Consider the following 22,007-nt stretch of genomic DNA (forward strand, 5'->3'; position numbering starts at 1 on the left):
CTATGCTTTGTACAGTGTGTAGTGTTGTGTAGAAAAATTTAGATAATGGTAGAAGAATGTAATATAGATAGTAGTGTAGACTGGTTTAAAAAGATTTTACAGTATCCTTGGTCGTTCAATGATTGTCACCTAGCACTATTCTGATCACCTTTACTAAGTAACTAGAAGGTTCTTAGATCTTTACAAGAAGAGGCTTTCATTTGTAATCAACCTTTGAAACTTGTAAGCTTTTGAATTCTCCAGCGATAGAAAGTATTTTTCCTGAAAAGCGGCCTTTGTGCTCTCCTCTTCCAAGAAACTTATCTACACTTTGGTCGGTCAGGCTCAGGACTAAGGCCACGATTGGTTGAAGGCCGGCCCTGTTCAAAATTTTTTATTATGGTTGGTCCAGATGAAGCCCATTGCCAACCTTACCTACACTTTGAGTGATCGGCTTATTAGTCCAAAATACAGCTATGAGTCGAATGCTCACTACCCATTCAGCAGACGATATGTGTGTGGTAGATGCATTCTCAAATGCTTAGCACCGAATGTGTATATTTAAAGCCAGCATGCTCATCAAGTGAATGATGAGAGGTTTACGTGTGTGATCATTGCGAACATGTGCAAGATCTGGGCCCTTTGTTGTAGGGGCCCAAATGTGAAATAGGGTGCTTTTTAACTTCACTTGGAATGCATCCGTGTATTTCTTCTGACCATTGGATTTTTTGTTACGTGGTGTGACCAACTTGGTGAGACGAACACCCTGGTCCATAGCTCAAGTGGTAGACTGAGTGAAAGATACCTCGTTTCAACACTGAGGTCTTGATATCGATTCCCTAGTAGGGGTGGCTAACAGTGAAGTGTGAACTGCCAGTGGGGTGTACTAACAAGCTAACTAAAAAAAAAAACTTAGGTGAGACAATTCAGCATGACTTTTGAGCCAAATCTCACATATGATCTGGCCCACTTTTTTAAATGGCCATGGATCTTGCACACGTGTACCATGAATAGGAGTGATTGGACTCAAGTTTGGGGCCTAGATTGGAAGGTCAAAACATGTTATTTATTTTCTTTTCCCGCTCAATTTCTTTTAATTAGAACTTCCTGAGTGTTGATGGCCATTAGAGTCTTTTCCCTTGTGCGCGGCTCCATTTACTGATCCAAGCCGTTCATTTAGTAGGCCCAAACCACTATGGACCATGTGGAAATCCCATTGACTAGAGGTCTGCAGCCTTTATATGAAGGGTGTTGAAACGTGGATCGTTGATCCTAATTGACCGGTGCATGTATAGTGAAGATCAGTGGATTGTCGACGTGCTCATCCATGGCGGGCGGGACCCACTAGATGGATGATCTGGACACCACCATATGGTGGGAGTATTGCTGGAAGCGGATTGGGTGGTGACACTAGGTGGTGTTGGGCGCTGTGGGGCCACCGTGATTTACGTGTTTTATCCATGCCGTCCATCCGTTTTGATATCTAATTTTAGATCATGCGCCCAAAAATGAAGCAGATCTGATGGTTAAATTAACCACACCGCAGGAAATAGTAGGTACAGTGACACCCACCATTAAAAAACTTCCTAACGCCCACTGACCACTGTAATGCTTATTTGCCATCCAACCTGTTGATAAGGTCAAACAGACCTGGATGAAGGGAAAACCCAAATATCAGCTTGATCCAAAACTTTTATGGCCACCAATAAGTTTTTAACGGTGGGCGTTCAGTCACCACTCTTTCCTGTGGTGTTGTCCAATTGAGCTTTTGATTTTCTTCATTTTTGTCTTCATGCCCTAAAATGATCTGAAAAAACGGATGGATGGTATGGATATAAAACACATATATCACGGTGGGCCCCACACGCCCAATTGGTTTTGGCTGGGGTCATCACGCAATTCGCTTCCAGGATCGCTGTCAAGCCACTTGAGGAGGAAGATCTGTGCTGCTACGAGTAGCAGAAAGATTTCCTCTCCTCACACCTGCCAATGGGCCATGTGTCGGCGCGATCAGGGCCACTCATGGGGAGCTCACCAGATCTTGCCCTGACCCAAAATTAGGTAAGGCCACCTGACCAAGTGGGTCACATGAATGAGAAAAAAATGGACGGTTAGGAAAAGACCACGAATGGTTGATATTCAATGTACAGGTGTGGCCCAGTTGAGGAGTATAGTCCAGTGCATGTTCAAAGTGGGAACCACGGGATGAATGACCCTCGAGTGCAGTTTTTAGGCACTTGCTGCTCACATGTAGCACGTGAGTTGCAGATCCAAGCGGATCATCGAGTGTGGACCGTTAAACTAAAGCGCGGGCTGATCTGCAACTGTAGTGGTCCACACGCCTACAATAGAAATGGACAGTTTAAAGAACCTGATCCGTCCACATGCATGACCCACGAAATGAGAGCAACGGCTTGATTTCTTACTGTCCCCCTTATGCGTGGCTTGGGTCTCTCACACGTGTGCAGTGCTGCCACATGTCAAGCATGATGAAGTTCCTGAAGCTTTTATGCAGTGGACGCGGCTTGGTGTATCCCTGGCTGAGGGGCCACCGTGATGTATGTTGTATATCCACGCCGTCCATCCTTTGTCAGCCCATTTTAGGGCATGACTCCGAAAATGGAGCAATTCAAATATGAGGTGAACCACAGCAACACACCCTGAGCACCCTGCTCCATGGCTCAAGTGGTAGGCAGAGTGAAAGATACCTTGTTTCAACACTAAGGTCTTGGTATTAAGCCTAGCGGGGGTGGCTAATGGTAGAGCTGGGCAAACTTGACCTGATCCGTTGGATCCGACTAAGTTCGACTTGATTTGAGCCGAAATGACAGCTTGAATCGGTTCCAGCAGCATCAGGCAGATCAACCCTTAATTCAGTCAAGGTTAGGTCATAGTTAAATCGGACCGCACCGGATTCAAATTCGATTCGTTTGGAGCCAATCCGATTAGACCGAACCGGACTAGACGTATAATTACTATTTTACCCTTGTATATATATCCAAACCGATCTGATTTAGACCGAACCGGACTTAGACGTATAATTACTATTTTACCCTTATACATATATATATATATATATATAAACTATTTTTATTTTTATTTTTATTTTTAACCTTTTACCCTACTCTCCCTCTCTACCAGGACGCCCGCCGCGCCGAACCCTAAATCCCCAAACCCTCTCTACCCTCCCGAACGCAGGCAGCCCGGCACGCTCGTCAGCCTCAGGCCACTCACTCACGCTCGTCAGCCAGGCGGCCACTCTAGTCTCCAGGCTCCACTCCGCTCTCCATTCATTAGGTAGGAGACCCACTCACACCTCCTCTTTCTGTATATTCATTGCTTATTTGTATATTGTCTTCATTATTCATTTCTCAGCTCACCTGCTTTATTGTCTGTTTCTTTCCTGTTTATCGTTGTCTTGTTGAATCTGCAACAAATCAGTTTCTTCTCTTTTAATAAATTCATTTGTAGTAAGTTCCTTGTAGTTTCCATGGCTCTTCATTGGTCTTCCTACATGCTATTTTTGAACATTTTCAGTTTCCTGATTGGGTTATCCCTTTTGAGTTACAGGTTCCCAGATCTATTGATCTTAGGGTCTGTTTTGTCTTGTTGAATTTGCAACCTTAATTGGATTTCAATCAAAGTACAATTTGTCAACATCCTATGTGCGCCCACTGAATTCCGGTAGAATTCTATACTTCTTTGAATCCGTTTGCATCTGCCTATCATCATCCCTTCTCTTCAGATATCTTTTTCACTTCCATATTCATAGGTGGTGGTTCTTCAGGTGGCCCTTTTATTTTGTTAATATCACTATCACCAGCATCATCATCTAAGCCTTATCCCAGCTAATTGGAGTCAGCTACATGATTTTTCTCTCCTTTTGTTTTGCTAGTAAGTATTATCATACCAGAAATTCCTCCCCACCATCATGTACTTGGAAGGAATTCATTTAACTTGGCACGCATTCTGCAATTGTGATGGAAAAAAAATGGACCGATTCGAATCTGGCATAATCCGATCCGACTCGGTTTTCCTTACCGAGTTGGACTTGGATCGGTTCATGCCAGTATGTGTTAGGATCGGATTGAGTTAGATGACCCGGACTTGGTCCTGGATCGGACCGAGTTTGGGTAAGGCCATGTAGAACTTGGACCGAGTCGAGTTGGACCCAATCCGATTCGACTCGGTCTGATGCCCAGCTCTAGCTAACAGTGACAGTGGGGTGCACTAACAACCTAACAAAAAAAAAAAAGTGAACCACAACACATGAAACACTGGTGATTGACCGTTAAAAACTTCCTGTGGGCCACAAAAGTTTTGGATGAAAAACGGATGGTTGGCGTGGATATAAGACAAATACGTCACGGTGGGCCCCACAGCTAGAGATACACCAAAGCGACGTCCCTACGCTATACAAAGGGGTGTTAAGTTCAGCCGGGTGTGACCATGAATACAAAAATCCAGACCATTGCTCTGTCACGTCCCACTGCGGATGGACCCAATGCAAACTTGCCTAGAAATCTTCTTGCCCAGGAATCTCATTATTGCGTAAGTACCCATGGCATTTCTCCTGATACTCTGGGCAGTGTGATGGACGATACTCTGGCACTTAGAAATCACATACATTGCTCACAAGTAAAATAAACTTTCCAAATTATGGGCCCCACTTCCACCATATCACGAACTGAAAATTACTCTTATTTGATTGTCCGACTATCGGATTGGTGGACATCTTTTTGGACGGTTAAGAATGAAAAACATCCAATGGTCCTTTCTAAAGTGTCATCTAATTGTCCAAACCTGATTTTGGGACTGGCTCAGAGCGAGAGATGTTTGCACGATATATTCGGTTTATTTTCAGTTTAATTATGCCATGTGTACAATTTCTCAGTGCATGCGTATCAAGCGTCATGCTCTACCAGAGTATCAAATAACTCCCCTTCACGAAAACACCCTAGCCATCACTCTCGTTACTGCTCTACTGCTCAGGACCGAAGCGTGGGCGGACTCATCTTCTTCTTCCTCAGGTTCTCATCTTCGTACTTCTCTCAATTTTCGAATCCAAGAATAGGGTTTTTTCTTTCTTTCTTTAACTCCCTTCGATTATTATCCAATCAAAACCTATTATTTAAGCTTATTTTATTGTTTATGTTCGGATTGATTGCGAGAATCACGTTAGTCAGAGTTTTAGATCTCATAAGATTGAATTTGTGCCATGTGATCCGATGTAATTTTGGTTGAGTTTGGATGTGCAAGTGACTTGAATTGCGAATTAGTTTAATCGATAGGAAGTGAGGAAAATCGATAATGGGTCTGCATATTTGCAATGAGGAAGTAGTTGTCGTATTGCATTTTGTTTTTTTTTTTTTTTTTGAGTCCAACTTGAAAGTGTTGTAATTGCAATTTGTGCTACCGAGCTTTGATATGCATTAGGAAGGATATTATAGCTTGTTATTTTGGCTTTATTAGATTAGCGATTGCAATTCAATTCGATGGTGCAGCCTAACACGGCTTAAGGGTTCTTGATGCATGTGCCCGGCAAAACCCTACTCTTCATTTATTTGCAATTTTGTTTTGTGTTTGTTTTTGTTTTTGGTGTTCTGTTTTGTTCTGCTGGCGAGTGATAAGACGATGAGCACAATATCATGCAAAGATGATGATGATGGGGGCAAGTATCACTAATTGGGAGTATGGTAATCCAAACCTCTCCTGTATGCGGCAGACATTAAGGTTGTTCATCAAATGGGTTCCACTGGGTGTGTTTCTTGCCTAGGAATCGTGTCAGTGCAGTTAGAAGCTGGGTCCTTAAGTTTTAAGTGTCATTAAATGTGGACCTTTGGGCTTATTTTTTTTTATTTTAACTGTCCATTTCTCTTTTTCATACAGAAGTGGTTTTCATGATCACCAGACTGGCCTATTTTCGGGCCACAACACATCACAATGTCATGCAAAGATGAAAATTGGGAGTGTATGGTTACTTGAGAGGATAGTTATCAAAATTATACTCTTCCCAAGTATGCGGCATTGCAGTGTCTTCAAAAATGAGGTGGGGACACCCCGTGTCTTCAAAAAAAAAAAAAAAAAGAGTATGCGGCATTGCAGTCGTTCATCAATCTGTCCTGCTGTGCATGTATCTTTGGTAGGAATTGTATCGATGCTGTTAAATGCTGGGCCATGTGCGTGCATTAAATGTGGACTGTTAGCCTTTTTTCCCCCTGTTTGCAACCGTCTTCTTTTTTAATGCAGAAGTGGTCCAGCTGATCACCGGACTGACCTTTTTGTGGGCCACAACACATCACAATGGGGCCCACCCAATGATAGGCCTTGGATCTTGCATACGCATTGGCACATTCGAGGAGAGTAGGATTCGGGCCGAGTCGACTCGATTAACTCGCTTGACTCAGTTCGATAAAGCTCGTCTCGACTTGGCTTGAAACTGGGTTCGGGCCGAGTTGAGCTATTTTTTGGGAGCTCGAAAAAATTCGAGCCGAGTCTGAGCTGGACTGAGCTTGATTCGACTCAGCTCGGTCCTTGGCTTGAACCCGACTCGGTTCGACTCGTTTGACCAGGTATAAATACCCGATCGGTTGTCCAGAACCCTAATTACAAAAAACAACCCCCCCTCTCCCTTCTCCTTTCGGTTCAGCGCCCATCTAGAACCCACCTCCTTTTCTGCTCTCTCTAATGCTTGGCCAGTGTCTGGACCCTAACCCACCACCCCACCCATTTCTCTCTCCCTCTCTTTATCCGAAGTTTTGGCCAATCCCTTCGATCCGACAAGCATCGAGCCGGAGCCCTCCTCCGGTACTCTCTCTCTCTCTCTCTCTCTCTCTCTCTCTCTCTCTCTCTCTATTTTCCCCCTCCTCTTCCTCCGAACTCGGCTCAAAAGATCGAGCTCAAACTTGGCTCGAGTTGCTGACCAAATCGGGCCAAGCTGCGGACCCAACCGGGCTGAGTTGGACAGTCAAGCTGGAGGACCTAGCCGAGCCAAGTTCGAGCTGGGGTTGGCTGTTGGTCGAGCTGAGCTGTGCCAAGCTCGACTCGGTTCGACTCGTGTACAACTCTACTTCCACTTCTTTTGCAACAGTGGATTTGCAGACTTGGATGTTTGGAACGTCGATCATGGTTTCATTTGCTATTCTAGATTGGCTTCCGATCGTTGCAGTGTCGTCTTTGTTGCTACTCTCCTTTGATCAATATCCTTCGATCAACATTAAGATGGGACCAAAGTGTCCATCACAACTTTGACGTTCATTGTAGAATTTTCCGATACGATCGTTAAGTGACTCATCCTTTTGGTCACCTTGGCGCTTGAGTCTTCTACCGTTTCATCATTTGATTCCAATCCATTGACTTTTGTTGATTTATATGTTAGTTCTTTTGTTTTAATTGATTCCATTGTTGATCCATCATAAGGTTATTCGTAGATCCATTGATCAATCTAATGGCTGATTACTCATGAGCATCACCTTGGATTGGTATTTTATCTCTAGCAGATTCTCTTCCTTCGGAGTTTTAAGCGTTGCTTCCTTAGGTTCCACTGCTTGGTTCGCTTCCTTTTGTTCTTTCTTTTCCTCTTTTGAAGATTTGGAAGATGACCAAAACTCTTTAGACATTGGGTTCATCATCACTTTTCTTCCATCCATCATGAATTTATATGTATTTCTTTTCTCATAACGGCTAGCCTTTCAATGTTGCATCCACGATTTTCCTAGTATTAAGTGACAGTTGCCTGTGGGAGTGACTCTACACCATACATCTTCAGAATACTTTTCTTGGAAGGAATAGGTTAAAGATATTGTCGAAAGGGATGCTCTTCATACTTGGGAAAATATCCCAATTACAACAATTTCGTAATCGCTCTTCTATACAAAGTTTTCATTACCATTTCTATCGATTGTCATTTGAAAAATGTTTCCATCCACTGCCACTTTGGTTTTAAACGCAAGGTTTTAGCAAGCACCCGATCCATCGTGACATCCAACTCTTTTATCATCTATTGGAGCGTCTTCATCACATCACTTGACTTTCTAAAATTTGGTTTGGGTAATGGTGAAGCGCCGATTTGGAATTAGGGTTAAAATTCGGTTTCAAGTTTGAGAAAGATTTGGGAATGATGAGAATTTAGGTTACCGAATTTGGGGATTTTGGCAAATTGAATGTTTAGGTTAAAGAGAAAATTAGCAAATTTAGGCTATTTTTTGGGGATTTTGGCACATTGCGATGTTAGGTTGGGAAATTTTGGGCAATTGAAAAATTAGGGTTTGGGAATGGGGAAATTTTGTGGGTTTGGTAAATTAGGTTTTTGGGTGAATTAAATTGGGAAAATTTGTAAACCCGGGATTGGATAAATGGGGAATTTTGGGGATTGGGAAAATCTTAGGGTTTGGTGATGGGGAAGAATTGGGTAATAAAAAAGGGAAAGAAAAAGAGAACAAAATTGGTGCAACGAAATCGAATAAAGAGAATATTTTGGATGTGCACCTCTTTTTTTTTTTTCCAAAAAAGAAGAAGATCAAACCATTAAATTTATACATAGATTCAACAAAAAGGTAAAAATAAGGGTTGCCTATTAGTATCCAACAACCTACTGGCTGCTATGCTAGTAATCACTATAAACCTTAGCTCTTCTTCTACCATAGGCATTGCATGCCAAAGGGAAGCATCAATTGCTATAGCCCAAGAAAAATATCTTTTTTAATTCCATCATAACTCCTTAGAAAAAGGGCCTTTATATATAATTTTTCTTAAAGCAATAGAAAACCCTAATATATTCCTACCCATCTATTACTTATGATCCTAACTATCTATTTTCACTAAAAATATAAAAATGATCAAAATACCCTTGAATATCATAACTATATAGGCTCTACGTAAATTGTCCAAAACTAACTTAAACGGTATTAGAAGCGCAAGATCTTGGGCTCGTTTGAGAACTAACTCAATAGTCTTTCAAATGCGACCAATTTCATATCATCCGGACATTTTTGATACCTGAAAAGTAGTTTCCTGCCAAATACGCGACAAAGTAATAAAGGAAAATTGGTTCAACCAAACTTATCTCTAACAACTAAGTAAATGATTACTAATGTTGTCCATAGCACACATTAGGACCACTGATCTTCTATCAAAGTTGTTCAAATCTTCAATTTAGATAGTTGGATGGTCTAGGTACTCCTTGATCATGACCTATGGATGGGCCTGATCATTGATCGGCTAGCCTGTGTGGTCCAAATGCATCAAATCATCTATTCATTGTGATTGTTTGGGTAACATTCATTTACATTTGTGGGAAGAATGCAATAATAGATGTTACAGGGATGAAGCCCATGCTGGCACGGAGTGCAGATGGGCAAGGAGAGAACTAAGATATGGAGGATGGCGGTGCTTGCCATTTGGTGGTTCGTGTGGGAAGAACGCAATAATAGATGTTTCAGGGACGAAGCCCATGCTGCTCAGTTTGTTGCCTCGAAGGTGAAGAAGGCCCTGATCGAATGGGTCGCTCAGGTCAAGACACTGAAGACCACTGACTTGTTGTTTTTAGGGGCGTAAGCTGAGCTGTCTTGTCCTGCTATCTCAGCAGATCTGGCTCCCTCAGTTTTTGTTTCTGCTTTTCTGTTTTTTCTTTTGTTGCTTGTTCCGTTTGTTTCGTTTCCTCTGTTTTTCCTTTTCCTTTCTGGTTAATATAATCATCTTTCATCTTTCAAAAAAAACATTCATTTACATTTGGGTCCACAATTAAAATAGTTGGGATTGAGTTGCATGGCTAGTAACCCCAGCTGCGGCCAAAGCTTCAAGGAGAAATTTGAAATTGCATGAAACTAATCTTCAACTTGCTTCTGCTCACCATTGGATGTTAATACTTCTTTTGAACTGATTAATACTCATGATGTTATCATCTCTGGGATGTAGGTTGAATTGGAAGGATGGGCCGTAAGGCTGGGGCATTGTATATAAACCCGAAGAAGTTTTCAAATATCAACAAACCTTGCATGCAGGAGATGTTGGCATTCCTCAATTGTTTGTCTCTCAGTCAGAATAATGATGAGAAATGTCAACGGCAAAAGGAACTGTTGAATGCCTGTATGGATGCTCAGGTGCTTGATCTTTTCTTGCCTTTCAGTGTTGGGTTACTATTTAGAGTTTGTTTGGATTGTTGGAATTCAAAAAGTAGATTTGGAAAGGAAAAAGTCACATATGAGGAAAACTGTGGAAAAGGAAGTCTGTGAAAAAGAATCCCGAGAAGGTTGTTTGTTTTAGTTTCTTATATGACTTTCAGGAAAATGTGGAATGGTTAAGGGTCAAAAAGTGAAATCTATCTCTCAAAAAGTGAGGATTGTCAAGTTTTTAAGAGGAAAACACTTGTGTTGAGTAAAACCGTGAAAAAGAATACAGTTTTCCATAGGTTATTTCATTGTCGCATAGGCCTGGCAATGGGCTGGGCCCGGGCTGGATTTTGAAGCGGTTGGGCTGGGATTTTTGGATTGGCCTATTCAAAAGTTTTATTTTGCAGGCCTAGGCTTGGATCATTTCGAGCCTTATTGTTGCAATCCGCAGAAAACATCACATCTGCAGAAAATGTTTTCTTGTCCGCAGTTGCTCTTTGACTTCCACCAATCCAATGGCCTTATTCGGCACACAAGCACTCAGAAATTGTACATGCAGTATACATTGTCTCAATCTATCCAAATTGTGGGACCTACCACGGAGAGGCCACGACCTCTAAGTTGGTTCGATTGAATGATCCTAAATTGTGATTAGTGGACATAGTTTGTAGACCACTTACTTTTTTTTCCTTTAAATTTTTTAAATTGATTATTATTATTATTTTATTTCAACCATCTATTAAATGTCCAACAATCGTCCAGTTAGAAAATTCAGTCGGTGTAACTTTTGGTTTTTAATTTGAGCTACTTTTGCCACATATACAATTTTTTAGTGATGTGTATCAATCATCCCCTCTGCCAGATTTTTAGTGGCTTTACTTCCATAGAATCTCTATTTGTTGATTCTAGAATTAATAATTGGCTCAAACATGCACTTCAAATGTGGACTGTTGGTCAATTTCTTTTAACTGTCCATTTTGGCATCTGCCTGATGAGCAACCGGCCTATTTTTTGAGTCACGGGATCTACACCAGGCCCATCCTGATGGAGTGACTTGGATTGTGCACATCTTGGTGTGTTTGTGAGTGCATTTAGCAGGCTCATGATTAAGATCATTGGAGCTGTACTTTGTTCCTTTTAATTTTGCTTGCTCAATTGATTCAAAGCTGATTTGTCTGTGGTTTTACTTCTGCAGAGTGGAAAGAACAGAAAGGCTTGGGGAAGCATCAATTATCAACTACAGAGGCTTAGCAGAGGAAGGAGATAATTGCACTTCTGTGAATGGTAATATCATTTCTAGGATATTCTAACAATGTGAACTACAATCCATTTGTGAGTTATTTCTCAATTTGCACTGAAGCATTGGAGAAAAACAAAGGTTTTGTATGGAAGTTTTTTTTTGAATCAGTAGCTGGGCTGCATATTTATCTATACCATTGAAATAACATGAGGAAAGAAAAGCATTGTGTGTCAATTGCACAGTTGTGTTTGACTTTTAAAAATGCTGGGCTTGGCGGACATCCGTTCCTTTGGTGGGCATGACTGCGGTGGATGGTCTGTGTCTCAAAACTCGCACTGATTGGAAGAATCTAACATGAATCAGACTCTTTCCTGTGAAAATACATCCAATCCTTGTCCTTTGAATGGATGCTGGACAAATAAAGTGGTATGATCCAATCATGAATGGAGAATCATTAGGCCTGGAAAGAAAGGCCCTTTCTTGGAAAGAGATTTTGTTAATCATGTTTGGGGGTTAATAAATTTTTTTTTTTTTTTTCTCGAAAATTAACGAAACTTGTATTGAAAAAGAAAGCTAAAGAACAAATACAAAAGGCAGCAGCCAGCCTGCTGAGATAGCAGAAAAGCTAGACGCCTAGAAACAAAAAGGCGGAATCCATCAGAAAATCAACAAGAAAACAGACTACAGAAAATCCGTTCCTTTTTTTTTCAAAGTCACTGAAAATCTGTTCATGACCTTCACAATGCCCCCAAATGCAAATGGATGACATTTCCATGTAATGACTTTCCATAGGTGGTCATTTCCATGCATCTGAATGACTCCTGGCACTAATAAAATTGCACGGTGAGTAGGGGGTGGTCCAGGTAGGGCTGTGCTGAGGTCATAAGAATTTCTGAGTCCTGATATGGCCTGGCCCAGCCCATCCCCCTCTAGTCCCTGTAGTTCAATTGTGTTCAATAATTCAGTCTGAGCTGAACAAGTTGTGGCCTTAGTTGTCAGGCCTTAAAATCATGCTCAAGCCCTGCCGCTCTGGATTCCACTGCCTTTCAGAGTCCTTTTTTTTTTTTTCCCATCCATTTAGTGATCAAGAGAGTTTGTTTTGCGTGTCCCGTTCCTTAGTCACTGGATGCGCCATGTGCACCATGGTTGGATGAATGGAGCAACTCGTCTTCTTGACACTACCATGGATGGATCGCGATATGACAAAGAATTAATCTGAATCCATGCCCTGATCACTGATTTATCGTTTGTGGTAATTAATAATTAATGGTCCACCATGGTAAAAAAATGGTGGGAATCTTTTAAGGCGGAAGGTCACATGGGATTCATACTTTTCCAGAAATTGCATTTACTAGAGAGAAAATTGGCGTGGTGGAAGGAGGAGATCCACAGTAAGCGGGAAGAAGAAACGGGTGCCATCCTTTCTAAACTCCAATCCTTAGATATCAAAGAGGAGGGACAACTTTTGTCTACAGAAGAGTTCGCAAGAAGGGAGATGCTCACAGTCCAATATAAAAGCCGATTGGGGGAAGTTGAGATCAAATGGAAACATCGTTTAAGGGCTACATGGCTAAAAGGAGACAATAACACAAAATTCTTTCATGGAATAGCTAGTGCAAGGACAAGGGTGAATAAAATTCATAGCGTGGTAATGGACGGTGTTAGAGTGGAAGAAAAAGGCTCAGTGGTAGAGGTCATTGTTAACTTTTACAAGAATTTGCTGACGAGTGAAGGTGTTGTATGTTCGAAGTTAGATAATTTGTCTTTCCAAACCACTTCGCCTGAAGATGCGGTGGCGATTGAGCGCAAAGTATCAGAGGAAGCGATAAAGGGCGTCATTGATGAATTAGGTAGAGATAAGGAGCCAGGACCGGACGGAGATAGTGTTTTTTCAAAATTTCTGGAATACGGTTAAACTGGATGTGGTGGCATTCATTAGTTAGTTTTTTTTAGAAAGGCAAGTTGGCGACGGAATTTGGCGCGCTCTTTATAGCATTGATCCCAAAGAAAGTGGGAGAGGAAAGCATGAAGGACTTTAGGCTGATAAGCTTGATTGGGGCCCGTACAAGATTCTAGCCAAGATCTTAGCATCAAGACTTAAATCTGTACTTGGGAAGATTATCTCTAAATTTCAAGGCGCGTTAGTGGAGGGAAGACAAATCCTGGATAGTGCTCTAATGGCCCATGAATGCTTGGATTCGAGGCTTAAGAAAGGATGTGGAGGCATTGCATGCAAACTAGATTCGGAAAAAGGCATACGATCATGTTGAATAGGAATTCTCGGACTATATGCTCCGAAGACTTGGGTTTGGTGAGAAATGGCGAAGATGGATATCCATGTGCGTATCTTCGGCCAAATTTGCAGTTCTTGTAAATGGATCCCTGAAAGGTTTCTTCAATTCAACAAGGGGGTCAAGGATGTGGAGGCATTGCATGCAAACTAGATTTGAAAAAAGGCATACAATCATGTCGAATGGGAATTCTTGGACTATATGCTCCAAAGACTTTGGTTTGGTGAGAAATGGCAAAGATGGATATCCATGTGTGTATCATCGAGCAAATTTCTGGTTCTTGTGAATGGATCAACAGGGGGGTTAAGACAGGGTGACCGTTTATCGTCACTTTTATTTGTCATTGTTGCAGAGGCCTTGAGTAGAATGTTGGAGGAGGGTGCATCCTTACATGCTATAAGCAGGTTCTGGGTGGACAGGAGTGATCTTCAAGTCTCGCACCTCCAGTTTGCAGACAACACTGTGGATGTGTGATGATAATGAAATCCATGCTGACAATTTGAGGAAGATTATATGTTGCTTCGAAGCGGTATCGGGTCTAAAGGTAAATCCACTTAAGTGTGAAATGTTGGGCATTGGTATATTGAAGGAAGAATTGGATAGGCTGGTTGTAATATTCAGGTGTAAAGTGGGATTTTTTCTGTCCACCTATCTCGGACTTCCTTTATGCATTGGGAAACCCCCTAAACACTTGTGGGATCGAGCAATTCAAAGATTTGAGAGGAAGCTGTCATCCTAAAGGCGACATGACTTGTCGTTGGGAGGGAGGTTGTTGCTGAATTAATGCTGCTCTTGCAAACCTTCCTTCTCATTACTTCTCCATCTTTAAATGCCAAACGGGTGTGTTGAAGAAACTTGATAAATTTTGAAGGAATTTTCTTTGGAAAGGTGAAGAGGAAAAGAGGAAATTTCATTTGATGAATTGGGATGATGTTTATTGACCGAAAGAAAGAGGTGGAGTGGGAATTAGAAAATTGGCTCCCAGAATAAGGCACTGTTAGGCAAATGGCTATGGAGGTTTGGAACAAAAAACGACTACTTACGGAAGCAGATTATCATCAAGAAGTATGGGTTAGACAAATTGGGGTGGTGGTCTCGAAAAGCTTCATTGTATAAGATTATGGGACTTTGGATGGCGATCATGAAGGAAGAAGAAAGCTTGAAGTCCGGCGTGAACTTCTCAATAGGAAACGGGGAACGTGTGAAGCTTTGGGAAGATACTTGGTTGGGAACTTGTCCACTCAAGGAAGTATTCCCGAAACTAGCTTCAATTTCTTCACCTTTGGATATCTCGGTTGCAAGGCGTTTTTCATAGGTAGGTCAATCTGGTTTGTGGACACCGCCTTGTAGAAGACACTTGAAGATGGAAGAGGAGGCCAAACTAATTGATTTGTTAAACAGACTCTCAGGTATACAATTAAGTGAAGATTGGGACGCAATGACATGGGCATCGGATAAATCTGGTTCTTTCACGGTGAGATCTTTTTACACCATGTTAACAGAATCTCAAGTGGCTAAAGACCCGGTGCATTCCTACTTTGTATGGTTTTGTGGCGCTCCAAGGAAGGTCATGGCTTTTGCTTAGTTGGTGGAGTGGAAGAAGGTGCTTACCATTGATAATCTCCAAAAGCAAGGTTTAATTATAGTCAACACATGCCTTCTTTGCTGGAAGGACAATAAGTCGGTTGACCATCTATTTTTACATTGCCCCTTTGCAAGGGGAATTTGGGATAAATTCTCTTTTATTTGGGACTTCATGGGTGATGCCAAAATCCATCTCTGAATTCTTCCAAGCATGGCGAGTTGGTAAAGCTGGGAAAAAAAGTGTGGAGACTAGCAATGCTAGTGGGACTGGTTGATATGGTAAAAAAGAAATGCTCGATACTTCAACAATAGATCGGGATCGGCAGGAGTCGTCGCTAAGGAGAAACACTCGGTGATCGAATGTGCTACAGTTTCTGTCAATGGGGGACAGCCCTCTTGCTTCTGAGTGTTGGGATAAGCTTTAATTGTAATTAGGGAGATGTTCATAGTGTATATAGTTTCTTCCTTTTTCTGTTTTGTAGTCTGTTTTGTTTTTAGTTGCCATTTTCTGCCTTTCGAATAAAGTTTCTCTTCTCTCTCAAAAAAAGAAGAAAGGTTAATGGTCCACATTCATTGTAAAGGTGGGCACCTGTTGATGGCTTGGATCATCGGGTTAGCATGATTTTTGAATCATGATCCATCCATGGCAGTGCCCAGCAGATGGATGATCCTGATATCTGCCACGGCTGGGAGTTGGCCTTACCCGTGAGGTATGCACTGTGCATGCAAAATAAACTCTTATCTAAATGCATCTTTATTTCTAGTTTTTTATTTTATTATTATTATTTTTAATCTCTACACATGCCCACCCATCATGTGTTTTTATTTTGATGGGGTCCAGAAATCCAATTGTAGCCAGTAGCCATAGTTTCATGATGGGAAGCGTCTAGCAGTTGAGCACTGCCATATGGATGGTGGTGGCCCCAAAAACATGATGAATGGATGATCTTGGTGATTTGTCTTGCCAATTGAATGCAGACTAGATGTTTTGTTTTGAAGCCTAAGTTTGAATGCCACCATTCAATTGTTAGCATGGGATGCAGTATGATAGCAATAATACACATGCATATAGACAGTTGTAGTTGTATAGATAATCTCTTAATATATGTAGTTCTCTTTATATGTTGGTTATTCTCAATGAATAGGTGAAGATGCTTTGGACAACATAGTCCCTAAGTTATTCATGTTATTCGAGCCATGAATCTATCATCACAACTGTCTATTGTCAGTTCACTGATGCTCCATTCTTGGTTTGATTGAATGGACTGAATTCGGCAATCTTTCATTGCCCCAATCTTGACATAAGAGTACAGCAGTAACTGAATCTACCAATTTCACCTCTCACTGGATCCACCATTGCTGTATCAAGAAAACCAACTCTGTTTGCCATCATCATCTTTGACCAAAACCCATCATCCACTTCATCTTTGTCTCCTTTGTCAATGTCGAAATACATCATACAGTTCTATCACCATACGCATTTGAGATTTTGGCCACCACCATCATCCAGATTTGTACAAGCTCAGTTGATATCCTGTCTCCGAAAGACAACTGGCTGCCTGATCTTGCATGACATTGCAGGAAATTCCATCAACATAGCTGGATCTCTGTTTTGCAATCCATTGCTGGTTCGTCATCACCTTCAATCTCAGATCTGGGGGAAGATCATTACCATCTATTGTCTGCAATCATCTTTCTTGCATTTGTCGTTTACAAGAAGCTCACCCTGTGATCTCTGCTCTTCAGTTCTCTGTTTTCTGGCAGATCCTCGAACAGTGTTGCCAGATCTGTATTTTCTGGTGTCCTTTCTACCATTCATCTTCTCTACTAGTTTTTTTAGCCACTTCCAATATCATCTCTAAACTCATCTTCAGTCGATCTCCCAGCACCACCAGCAACCTTAAAGCCACTACCATCTAACGTTTTCACCAGATCTGCGAGATATGTACTAGATCTGTGTTATGTTACTCAGGCTGTTCTGTTAGTCCCAATCACATGCCTGATTTGTTACTCCGGTGATTCCTGTGTTAGCCATCTGTTTGAACTCTTATCTTCCACATGATTTTCATCACCAGATCGGTCATCTTGATCAGATCTGTTATTGCAGCAGAACTTTCTTCTCATCCACAGCTTGCAACATATTTGACTTGTTCCCTGATATTTGCATAGCCATCAACACCAGCCCTACTTCTTCAAATCTTTCTTCAGCTGTTTCCTTGCCGAAACGGAGTTTTCACAGGATCTCCTACAAACTGGATTTTATTCTTTTGCTGGTGCGGTGGGGGAACTATTCTGGATCTGCTCACCTGTTACCATCTTCTGAAGCTGTCCCTGTGGATATCTTTCCCCATCCGTCTTCTCCAGCACGAACCCATCAAAACCATCATTAAATCTGCCATCTGTCTTTCATTGGCCCTGTTTGTCACAGATGATAATTCAGGGCTGTGTTGATTTGAGAATAGGAAAAAGTGAAGGTGAATCATCTCCACCTCATCATCATCATCATCAAAGCCTTATCCCAATTAATTGAGGGTCAACTACATGAATCTTGTTCCGTCGTTCCACTCTATCAAAGGGCCAGACATTCAGTTAGACCATATGTCATCAAATCTTTTCATACTATGTCCATCCATGTCCTTTCGGGCCTTCTCCTTGTTCTATTAGAGCCTTCAAATTGTACAATTTCACTCCTAATTGGTGCAGTTCTTGGTCTTTGTTGCATATGACTAAAGCATCTTAATCTACTTTACCTCATCTTATTACCTATTGGTGCTACTTAGTTCCCTTAAATGCATTCATTTCTAATCTTGTCCACCCTCGTCTTGCTGCTCATCCATATCAACATCCTCATTTCAGCTCCACTCATCCTATGAACATGTTCTTCTTTAACTGCCCAATAATTTGTCCCATAAAGCTTAATTGGTCTTACCCCTATCCTATAAAATTTCCCTTTCAGTTAAGAGGGGAATTCTCCCTACCTCTTTATTATTATTATTATTATTTGGGTTAGCTTGTTAGTACACACCCCACTGTCAGTCCACACTCCACTGCTAGCCACCCCCACTAGGAATCGATACCATGACCTCAGGTGTTGAAATGAGGTATCTTCTCTCAATCTACCACTTGAGATATAGATCGGGTTAATAAAACCCTAAACTAAAGTGAGCTAAAGCCCGATACAAGATTAAAGAAGTTGGCTGAAGTCCAAAACTAAAACACTAACACTCCCTCAAACTGGAGCAATGATGTCTCACAGCTTGAAGATGAAGAGATGAAATTGCCTTAGAACATCAACAAACTCTTCCTTGAAGGAACGTGAGAAGGAGAGTAAGACGCACAACAAGCTTGTCTTAAATAAAATGACAGTCAACCTTGATGTGCTTGGTGTACTTGTGAAAGAAAGGATTGGAAGCAATGTGAATGGCCACTTGATTGTCCCAAAAAAAGAGGTTCCAAAGTAGAAGTATTAATACCAAGGGTAGAAAGTAACACATGCAGCCAAAGAACTGCACACACAGCCTGTCCCAAGGACTGATACTTGGCTTTTGTAGAGGAGTGAGCAATAGCAAATTGCTTCTTACTTTTTGAAGAGATTAGGTTGCCACTAACAAACATATAATAACTGGTAGTGAAGTGACGAACATGGAGAGGACCCAACCTAGTCAGCGTTATGATGAGCAAGTACATCAAGATTCCCATGATCAGAAAAGAGGACTCCTTTGCTGGGTTACAGGTTCAGGTAACGACAGATACGGTATACCACATTGAGATGATGATGGTATTAAACTGCTTCACTAACTGCGTAAACAATATCTGCCAAACCATCGAGATGTAATTAGCTTACCAACTAGGCGCCTATGTTTTCTAGGATCTGCCAATGGATTTGACGTAGAGTGAAGATGATGTTTGCTTCAATGGGTGTATCGGCCAGTTGTAACATACCTGTCTCAAGGAGAAATCCATAGGGTATTTCTGCTGAGAGATAAAAATATCATATTTGGATCTGACAACTTCAATGCCTTAAAAACAGCGCAAGAGGCCAAGGTCATCCTTGATATGGAAGGATGAGGCAAGGAATGTCTTGACATCCTTGATATTATCCTCGAGTCTTTTGTAACAATGTAGAAATGTTATCATCAACATAAATTGCTAAAACAGTTGTGTGGAAAAGCTGCTTTCGGACAAATAGGAGTGATCACAAGAGCTACACACAAGCCCAATTGCAAAAAAAATAGCTCTAAAGCGTTCAAACCACACTTGAGGGGATTGCTTGTGGCCATATGATGCCTTTTTGAGCTTACACACTTGTCCTCAGAGCCAGGAGAATGAAAGGTAGGAGGAATGTTCATGCAAATTTCTTTGTGGTGGTTCCAATGTAGGAAGGCATTTTTAACATGCAACTAATGAAATGGCCGGTGATGATAAATTGCTATAAAGAAGAGAATCTCACTTTTAAGTTTAGCTATGCTACAGGAGCAAATGTTCCTACGATGTGGCCCACTTGAGTTTTGGATTGGGCTGACTTTTGGCCTGAGGGTAGGACATGGGGGACACACTTGACAGACGTGGTGGATGCCCTGCATAGCTTGACCATATGGTAAGTTACTGTACTGTTGACGGTATAGAAACATTTCCCTTCTTTTTAATATACTAAAGAAATTCCACATGGGTCACAAACTCAATTTGGTTTAAAGAAGCTGTATTTTACATAGAGAGTCCATAGTGACAGAACCTCTTGGTCTAGGGAAGGTATATTTCACATAAAGAGTCCATAGTCACAAACCCATTTGGTTTAGGAAAGTATATATTTCACATAGAGATTCCATAGTCACAAACCCATTCGGCTCAGGGAAGCTATATTTCACATAGAGAGTCCATAGTCACAAACCCATTTGGTTTAGGGAAAGCTATATTTCACATAGAGTCTATAGTCACAAACCATTTGGTTTAGGGAAGCTATATTTCACGTGGAGATTCCCTAGTCACAAACTCATTTAGTTTAGGGAAGCTATATTTCACATAGAGATTCCATAGTCACAAACCTATTTGGTTTAGAGAAGCTATATTTCGCATAGAGATTCCATAGTCACAAACCCATTTGGTTTAGAGAATCTATATTTCACATAGAGATTCCAAAGTCACAAACTCATTTGGTTTAGTGAAGCTATATTTCACATAGAAATTCCATAGTCACAAACCCATTTGGTTTAGAAAAGTTATATTTCACATGGAGATTCCACAGTCACAGACTCACAAACCCATTTGGTTTAGGGAAGCTATGTACATGTGTTGGTATTACACAAAAGAGACGGTTACCCAAATCCATTGGTATTACTCAAAATGGTGGATGTGTATAAAAAAATGGCCACTCATAATAGTTGAATCGGATATCTTACTAAATTCTCTCAGCTTAGAATTTTCTTTTCTCCCTCGTACTAGCCAAATGTCAAAAATTCTAAGGACAAAATTAAATGGCGAAAAGATTTCTGGTTCACAGTTTCAATTGATCTTTGAGAAGACAATCGCTCGAGCCAGTGTGAGGTGCTTTCTTGTAGATGATGATGCAGCGATTGCTGCCATCCGTAGTTGTCTCCCTCATCCCGGCACCCAAACAGTAGTTGTTAATGGCTATGATGAGATAGGAAGGAGATGGAAATTGTGTCTGAGGAAGCAGCTGAATGGGTATGTCATCGAAGGGGAGTGGGCCAATATGATACATAAAATCATGAGGGCCAAAGAGGGCAAGATACAAATATGGGGCTGCCCGGAGGCACGTTGGGCTCGCAATGTCTGCTTTTTGTTCACCTTTAACGATGAGCACGAGAGATTGAATGTGGAAGAAAGGATTGCGATTGTGCCGCATGAATAAGTGCCCGTGTATATATGTGACATAGGATAGATTGATAGATAAATACTTGTATACATACATATATGGATACACATTCATGTACAATACCATGGTTGTTTCGGACTGATACTGGGCTGGTGCACCCGTATCATCATGGGCAATATCTAGTACCGATTTTGAAGGATACTTGTACCTGGGTTGCATTATCTATTTTCCTCTCAGAGCTGTAAGTTATACTGCTGCTAGTTTTATTTGTTGAGTTACACATTCCAATTTATGGATCTGAACCGTCCATTAAGTCTAGAACACATTGTATGTGCTACCAAGCAAAAATCACAAGAATCGAATGATCCAATCCATCATTGATTATGTCTTACTTTTCCAAAGCTATGGATGGGATGGTTAAGATTGCCTAACAAAAGAGGTTCTTCGTAATCAATCATGAGTTAAGAGATGTATCAAGTAGGGATGCAACGGTCTAGATAGTAATATCCATGGTCAGGATGGTCTCGATCATAATATCCATCATTTGAATGGTGCAAATAAAAGTATCAACGGTTTGGATAAGCTTTACAAAATAAACACCAAAACACACTATCAAGATATGAGAGCATTGGAACATTTATCATAAATAACAGCAGCAACAACCCCAACAACAACAAAACGACCCTGTTTAGTAACCACTGAAAAATGAGTTATGCATTGTATAAATTGTTGGCTATCATTTTTAATCCCTACTGATCTCTAATGCATAGTTAAGGTTGGCTAAATTGAGATGAAATCATTTTTCAGTGGCTACCATGTTAGGGGGACCATGGAAGCACATAGAGATGAATCAAGTGAAGTAATCCAATCACACCAATCAAACACAAATACTCCGATTTTAATGTGGAAAAACCATTTCAGGAAAAAACCATGTCACAAAGCGATAGATAATCACTGTGAAAGTAGAAATT

The 22,007-nt window shown here is 41.1% G+C and overlaps 1 protein-coding gene across 3 annotated transcripts; it reads left to right on the plus strand.

Annotated features, from left to right (window-relative positions):
• Window positions 1–3,098: 3,098 nt before the first annotated feature.
• LOC131243673 (uncharacterized) lies at window positions 3,099–11,562 on the plus strand. Of its 3 annotated transcripts, none has more exons than XM_058243177.1 (3): window positions 3,099–3,276; window positions 9,895–10,079; window positions 11,284–11,562. In XM_058243177.1, exons 2-3 carry the CDS (start codon window positions 9,909–9,911, stop codon window positions 11,353–11,355), a joined length of 243 nt encoding a protein of 80 aa, XP_058099160.1. In that variant the 5' UTR covers window positions 3,099–3,276; window positions 9,895–9,908; the 3' UTR covers window positions 11,356–11,562. The 3 variants fall into 3 exon arrangements, with proteins under 3 accessions (XP_058099160.1, XP_058099159.1, XP_058099161.1); XM_058243176.1 differs by lacking the exon at window positions 3,099–3,276 and adding an exon at window positions 4,922–5,009; XM_058243178.1 differs by lacking the exon at window positions 3,099–3,276 and adding an exon at window positions 6,645–6,786.
• The last annotated feature ends 10,445 nt before the right edge of the window (window positions 11,563–22,007 follow it).

The sequence above is a fragment of the Magnolia sinica genome, chromosome 4 (assembly GCF_029962835.1).
Source record: "Magnolia sinica isolate HGM2019 chromosome 4, MsV1, whole genome shotgun sequence".
Taxonomy (NCBI): domain Eukaryota; kingdom Viridiplantae; phylum Streptophyta; class Magnoliopsida; order Magnoliales; family Magnoliaceae; genus Magnolia; species Magnolia sinica.

What these genes read in the sequence shown, in the direction of transcription:
- LOC131243673 (XM_058243177.1), top strand. Translation starts at nt 9,909, where the DNA reads ATGGGCCGTAAGGCTGGGGCATTGTATATAAACCCGAAGAAGTTTTCA. An exon ending in ATGCCTGTATGGATGCTCAG is followed by an intron (nt 10,080 to 11,283) that starts GTGCTTGATCTT and finishes TTACTTCTGCAG; the next exon opens with AGTGGAAAGAACAGAAAGGC.